This window comes from Egretta garzetta, unplaced genomic scaffold (genome assembly GCF_000687185.1).
Source record: "Egretta garzetta isolate BGI_Z169 unplaced genomic scaffold, ASM68718v1 scaffold15, whole genome shotgun sequence".
Classification (NCBI taxonomy): domain Eukaryota; kingdom Metazoa; phylum Chordata; class Aves; order Pelecaniformes; family Ardeidae; genus Egretta; species Egretta garzetta.
The window spans coordinates 4,674,608-4,682,093 of record NW_009259798.1 but is presented as its reverse complement, the minus strand read 5'-3'; the positions used below and the strand labels follow the sequence as shown (position 1 = coordinate 4,682,093).

The 7,486-nt window shown below is 36.5% G+C and overlaps 1 protein-coding gene across 1 annotated transcript in view; it reads right to left on the bottom strand.

Annotated features, from left to right (window-relative positions):
• Window positions 1-1,478: 1,478 nt before the first annotated feature.
• DDX1 (DEAD-box helicase 1) overlaps window positions 1,479-7,486 on the bottom strand; it is a 26,178-nt gene continuing 20,170 nt past the window's right edge. The window contains exons 17-26 of the mRNA XM_009639824.2: window positions 7,174-7,362; window positions 6,087-6,138; window positions 5,487-5,633; window positions 4,668-4,759; window positions 4,038-4,110; window positions 3,501-3,573; window positions 3,335-3,377; window positions 3,017-3,112; window positions 2,147-2,267; window positions 1,479-1,813 (exon numbers count right to left, since the gene is read on the bottom strand). Of these exons, the coding sequence (XP_009638119.2) occupies window positions 1,683-1,813; window positions 2,147-2,267; window positions 3,017-3,112; window positions 3,335-3,377; window positions 3,501-3,573; window positions 4,038-4,110; window positions 4,668-4,759; window positions 5,487-5,633; window positions 6,087-6,138; window positions 7,174-7,362 (1,017 nt within the window). The 3' untranslated portion in view covers window positions 1,479-1,682. The remainder of the gene's footprint in view (window positions 1,814-2,146; window positions 2,268-3,016; window positions 3,113-3,334; window positions 3,378-3,500; window positions 3,574-4,037; window positions 4,111-4,667; window positions 4,760-5,486; window positions 5,634-6,086; window positions 6,139-7,173; window positions 7,363-7,486) is intronic.

Here is a 7,486-nt window from a genome sequence, read left to right as displayed (position 1 = left end):
CTCATCTAAATACTTCTCCTAGAGATTATCATTAGGGCAGGGGGGATTGTTCTGTTGTTTAGCACAAGATCCAGTTGAGTTCTTGGCATCTCAGTCACCTTTAAAGTTTCTCAACCAGAAACTCTTTTCCCTGTACCTCACTCATGCAGCCTTTGAAGGCACATCAGTAAAACCCGCCTGAAAAAAGTATACATTAGGCCATTTTAGTAATTTCAGCTCCTACACCAAGGAAATATAGATTTTAAATAAGTATTGGCATGCCTAAGGTTATATACCTAAAGCGACTTTCTTTTTTAGGACTGAAAAAAGCCATGTTAAGTAGTCACAATCTGGAATTAGGCACTGAACTTTGGATACCCAATAGCTAACCTTGAATTATATCAGCGCTCTGAACATGTAGCAGATTTATTCTAAATGTTAATCCCTAACAAAGATGATCAATGCTGGCAAGATTTTGACTGCATGTACCCACCATTCCTCCCTGACTTAAGAATTCTTTCCCATTTAAAATGAAATATATAAGCATCCCGCCCAACCCCCATTTCTGAAGTATAGAAAAGGTAAAGGAAGGATTCCACAGTTAGCAGTTTAGGATCGGAAAACACCACATAGTCATAGTAAAATTAACACTGAGATTTGTTTAACTTAGTGAGAAATCTATATATTTTGATAGCTAGGACACTCAGTCTGCCTCTCTGGGTAAGGCTACACACAGAAGAAATTGCTTCTTCACTCAACATGAGTTTTTCACTATTTTCAAGTGGACTGAATGTTTTGTGACTAGAAGTCTTCACAAGGAGGGCACAAGGTTACTTGCATTCTTGGTTGGCAGGCATTCCCAACCTTTGATATTTTAGGTGGCAATTTGCAGGCAAAGTAATTGAAGTTTCTGAAGTGTCATTAGGAGTCACTAGAGAAAAAAGGAACCTAAAAAAATCCATATCAGACTACAGTAACTTTTTGAACAAATACAACCTGCCTGAAAACAGCACAAGAGGCATTAAGTACTTCAGCCTACACTGCTGCATGAAAAAGATTTTCCTGAAGATTTATGAAGTGCTTTGATACTAGTGTGTTACTTTCCTATGAACTCAAAGTATTGTAGAATTCTTTGTACAAGATCAACTGTGGAAATTTAAGACACATTAACTTTGAGAAGTCTAGTATTACAGAAGCAAAACAGTTATCGGTCTAGATTTAGGGCCTTAGGATAACAAAGAGCTTTAAATACATACTTCAGGAATTTTTTTTTCTTCAGTGTCTTAGAACAGCTGTCTGAATATGGATGCATCTTTAAAAAGCCCAGCATTAAAAATTACAGTACACAGGTAGTTAAATAATTTTAACATATATTCTGCAAAGAAAAGAATTAAACTGTCCTTCTTCCAGATTTGCTTAACTTTTATTTGCATAGCTTTTTGATTTATTGAAAAGAATGATTCTGCAAATTAATCCTCCAGGCAAGGCAAAAGAGCAAAAGAAACCATTTCAACTTTGACTTGTTTTATTTTATCAAGGCAACAGCTAATACAGAGTTAACAGCATTGAGCACGCTGCTCATCATGCAAGTATATTTAATTTCAATCCTTTTCTAACTACTGCTACTCAGAAACAGTACGGAATTTTTGTATTTCCAGGGTAGAGCATTTATTAACTCAAGCCTTGTCTCAAGTGTGGCACAATCAGAATGTTCTGAACAGCTGGTTAGGAAGATAGCCAAGATGCAAGAAAGATGTCTGAGCCTCCTTTTCAAGGGCAGCCAACTCTTGAACTGTAGGTGCCAGAATATCCACGTGGCCTTTATACAGCCCACCTGCCAAAAGAGACCCAGTCTAAATGATGTGTTCAAAACCATTTTTCAGCAGAACTAATAACGCTCAACTACAGTCATTCAGAAAGTTAAAAGTAACTTTGTTAACTTGTTAAAAAAAGCACAAACAAAAACAAATACAAGCATACATACATTTAGGTCACTTGCAACCCCATAGACTGCATGTAACAAATCCAGAAGACAGCAAAGAGCTAGAAGGTTGGGTTTTTTTGTCCGTTTGGTTTTTTTTAATTATCAATTCTGTAGTTAAACAGCAGATAACTAAGAAACTGAGGACTGGATAGCAAGGTAACTCTAGAGCAGTTCATTGCTTACCACCCAGAGCTCTCTTCTGCCCATATGTAACTTTCCCATCAAAATCGTCTACTGGTACTTTTATGTCTGGTTCAACTTGCGCAATAGTGCAGTTTAAGTGTTCTTCAATCTCTCCCAGCAACTAAGGAAAAAAAAAAAAGTCTTAAAGTACTCTTATGGGCCACAACTTCAGTCAGAGTAGTGTTCTGAATAGATACATTCAAATGGTCTCAACAGGAACTGTAGACAGAAAGCAGACACCAAAGGCTAACACCTTTTTCCTCAAGCAGACTACACAAATTAATTTCCAATCTCAGTATGTTTTTACCCTACCTAGAAACTTTTATTTTATGTATCACTATTTACGTGAGTGGGGCTACTTTACAATAAAGAGCTCACAGCTCAAGCTTATGTTATCACAGATGATATATTATTCACCCTTTAATGTAGACAGAAGGGAAGCACTGTGAATTTAACAGGCATTCATACTTGGTATACAAATCCCAGTGAGAACATACTTAAGTGACACACTATTTACAGGTTAGAGGAACAACAGTTTTAAGCTACTTGGTTTTTTAACAAACCATCTAAGCAAAAATGTGTAACTAACATCCTGTAACTCTTAACAGCATTTGTTTAGGAATACGATAGAGAAGCTGAAAATACGACTCCAACAGAATTGGCTGGGAATGTTAAAACAAGTTTTTATAATTAAAGAAATAACTTACAGAAAATGTAACTTGAAATTTCTTCTAATTTCTTCTTCAAACAGAATCAAAAGGTTATAAACACCCCAAAGCTTGCTTTGTACTTCAACTACACAGCTAAAACAAGAACTATATCCCAGTCTTTTAGAGGAATTAGAACATTCTGGTTAAGTAAAACATTTACCTGCATCTCATTGTACCATATAGTACAACCTCCTTCTTCCTTCAGTCTAGTATTATAACACCCTTTTCCACGACTACTGCATACATGGTACCAAACCTAGAAATATAGCAAAACAATTTTTAAACTTTGTGAAATAAGTTTAGTACATTCATTTTGCTTAATTATAGCATCAAAAAGAATTCAGATATCTATTTAAATTCTCTTTCAATTAAGCAAGAACAAACAAGCAGTTTTCCAATGCAGGATATTGAAGTCAGACATCAGCTGTGAATAGAACTTCAGTAATGTCTGTTCAATTTTGCTTTGGAGTATAATTACCTTTTCTTTCTCTTTTGCCACAAGGGAGATTGCCAGACCCATCCTGAAATATTAGGAGATAAGAGAGAGAAAAATCTATTTCAATATCTATTGCCAACTTATGAAAAAACAACAACAAAAAAAAAAAATCAAGAAAATGTGGCGACTACTCTGAACACATACGTACCTCTCAGCTCTGCCTACTCTCCCAATTCGATGAACATAGTTCTGTTTTTCATCAGGGAGTGTGACGTTGATAACTGTATGAGATACACACAACCCACAGAATACATGATTTTTTTTTTTTAAAACGTATGAGCTAAAGAGACCAGACCCCTAAAATAAATTATCATTTTGATTGCTACAATCCCTCTCCTTAGCCCATATACATACTTTATGTTCTATTACAGCAGTTACAGGTGTCATTACCTGCATTATGTATACTGAAGGCTTCCACTATAAAACTGTTTTCTCCATGATTACTTTTTGACAAGAGTGGAAAAACAAATGAAGAATCCCCAACAATGGAGATCATCATTAGGTATTTGAGAAGGTATGGTATGGTGAACAATAAAATTTAAAAGTTGCTTAGTTCAAGCCCTTAACATCTCCAACTTTTTAAAATGAAGCTATAAGTCATATACCCGTTTTAACTAGTTGACAATGCTGCAAATATATTGGAGCCATACCCAATTCAATAGCTTAGTTTAAAGTTATGTCTTACCATACGGAACACCATGAATATCAATTCCTCTAGCAGCAACATCCGTGCAGATCAAGAAACGGACATCTCCTCTCTGAGAAAATAGTTGTAAAAGTGTTGTGCTAATAAACTAAATTCCAAGCAATGAAACAGTAGTCCTTCCCATTTACTTCATCTTGAAGTGTCTCCATACATTTAGGAACACTTCAAATAAAGCTCTTCTACAGTACAATAGAGCTTTTTGAACATAAATAGCATGGCCAATTTACACTCTCATTTCTTTCCCAAACAGCGTAAGGCAAGTATAAATCCATGAATGGCTTAATCAAAACCAAACTGTCTAATATTGAACTTTTATTTAATGTGCAAGAACCAAAGACTTTAAAAACAATGTAACATCTTGCAGAGCTTAAATTTAGGTTTTATTTGAAAGGGAGCCTGCCTATCCTCCCAATGAAAACTCACAAGGGTCATATTGACTGACAGTATAGATTTCCACATACAGAAACTGTACCTCACAGAATTTTAGAAAGTAGGTCATAGAGCATTTGAACACAGTTTAATTTAAATTGAGAACTATCAACACAAATTAACATACAATTTCAGGTATTGGGAAGTGAGGGAAAAGCTTTCAAGAATCTGCTGCATCACCTTAAATCTTTCCAGGTTTTGCTTTCTTTCTTGAGGTTTTCTGTCACCATGCAGACAGACACATGAAAATTGATGTCCCTTCCTATCAGGGCCTGAAAGAGTTGCTACGCATTAATAACATCATATAAAAGTTATGACACAACACCATACAGAACTGGAAAAAAAAGTACGTTTTGTGGGAAAAAGCCTTGACTCGGGGGAATTTCACTTATTACCAATTAGCATGAATTTCTCATTACTGATACAGGCATTGGGGAAAAACAGGACAAACAATTAAACACCTTTCCTCCCCCCTCTCCAGAGGTGGTCTGTGCAGGCATGCCTCCTCATTCCCTCCTAGTCTAAACTTCCCTTGTTTCCCCAAATGTATGTCTTCACCTTTGTCCTCACACATCCCCTTTCAGTGTCGCTGTGTTTTCTCTCACATTTCTCCTTCCATGCCTCCTTGTGTGTGTACTTTTGTATACACATTTCCTCCTGTGTCTCCAGCCCCTAGCAACTATTGCGTTTTCTTGTATAGGTTTCAGCAGAGGCACCATACGCTCTTCTTATTGGTTCAAATTTTGGTGCACAATGGGTTGTTTCCTGCCATTTCAGAGCTGCCTGGAACAGGTACAGGGCAGTTCACTGCCTCCTCCCACAAAAGGCACCCCTGCAGCTCCCTGATGCCAAACGCTGACTTTTAGGCCCAGTCAGTGTGTCAAAAAAAACCCTGAAGCACTTGTGTGTTGTCTGAACATCAGTGATCTCTATCATATAATTTTGGCTTTAAAATAAACAGGGAAGTGAGCAGAATAAGGTTTTGGTGAGAAATATTACCTCCGCCCTGTACGATGAAGTACTGCTCCATATTATCACAGTCTATTTTAGTCCTGCAGAAAATAATGGCTTGGTCCATCTTGTGTTCTTTGATTGCCCGAACGGTGTATTCTCCTTTTAGAATTTTAATAGCTTCAGACCACATTTCTAAGTAAAAGTAAAGAAGTTATTTCACTCAAATTGTTTCAAATTGTCTTTCAACAGCATACATTTAGTTTTCTCTAGGCTTTCAGTAGACAGTTAAACATTTAGTACCAGATTAGGTGAGCTAGACCTTCAGTTTTTTCTTCTCCCCCCTCCCCCCGCCAAACTTCCCTGCTGCAAGGTAACACAAAACAGAAAGAACAAAACTACTAAGAAGTTTCAAGTTACTTATACACACCAACAAACACTTGTTTACACACCTGCAAAAATCTATTCAGGTCTTTTTCTTTCCGCCCTAATTACAGAAACACATTTCTCTTCATAACTACAGAAATGTAGAAATAAAAATTGGAAGAACATGACTCAAGGCTGGTATCTGCTATAATTTAGCTTTGCTTCATAATATTTACAAAGGATTATTTCACAAGCTATTACTTAACTAGTGTTGCTGATTACCTGGAGTGTTAGCACCAGGTCGTGTATTGTCTTTTGCATGTACTTCATCAGTCTAGGGGAAAAAAAACCAAACACATAAAATGCCCGAGTCATTAGTCCATACTTCATAGAGGAAATTTCATTAGCTTATAATGAGCAAGAAATTAAATAAAGTTTAAAAGCAGTGTTAGCAGTCTGTTCTCCCACCAGACAAGTTAAGCTACCTTTAGCTAAAGAAATGTCTGTGTGTAAGCACACATAACTTGTTCATAAAAAGAGACAATAAAACTATTTATGCAGACATTGGATAGAAACCACCTTTGGAAAAAAGTGACAAATTAAAAAAACAAACCTGAACACAATGTATTATAAACATGGCTAAATCATACAAACATATTCTCTTTTTCCCCATGCTAGGCTGAATCAGATACAAACCTAAAACCCAGGTGAAACAAATTCATGCTAAGACTTAATGAAAAGGCTCTAAGAGCCCTAACACAGGGATGTTCCAGAGATAATAAGGGGTTAAGAAAACCTATTAATTTTAATTGTGTAAGAGTTGCTGAGAATGAAACACAGTCCCAGGTTATTCAGAACTTGAAAACTAAAGACTTCTATTCCTGTGGGAAGGTGGTGATGTTTGTTGGTGTCAGGTTAATGCAGAATTTAAACTAGTCCAAATAAAATCCATTCCTCTAAAGATTGCTCATCTCAGGTAGGCTAGAGACAAAACTTTGCAGAATGATCTGTTTTAGAAAGTTTACTTCCTCCTGATCAATCAGGAAAGATGGTACTAACTACAGTTAGGCCACAGACCATTAGCTGTGAAATAAGTGAAAAAGCAGTACAGTACCATTGTTCTCTAGTACAAATCAGAATGTTACTCTGTCAAGATCTTCTTCAATCATGTTTATAAGACTGAGCTGTTCAGAAATAGTGTTATGTCATTACCAATATCATGATGCTGACCACCATGGTACAAACCATTTCAGATACACTAAGCCGTTTCAATAGCTAGCAAAGATCCTAGAACATTAGGCCCCAATTCTGAAGATTAAACAAGTAAACATGGGCAAATAATCTTAATTTTCATTTATAGACCACTTACTCTGATATGATTCTTGCCAAGCCTTTCCCAGAGTTTGTCAGCTTTTGGATTTACGGGCACAACTACATGGTGTACAGTTTCAGGGACAGAATCTTCTCCTTTCAAATCAACCCACGTGGGAAAATGCATGATCTTTTCAGATAGTTTTTTCACGTCAAAAGAATGTAGTGTTGCAGAGCACACAATCACCTGAGAAGAAAAAAAGCCACGTGGATACCACTGAAGATCAGATTCTCCCAGTAAGAAAAGTCTGAGTAGAACTGGAAGAATGTTATGTAGCCGAATTGCATAATGTAGCAGAACAGAAAGAGTG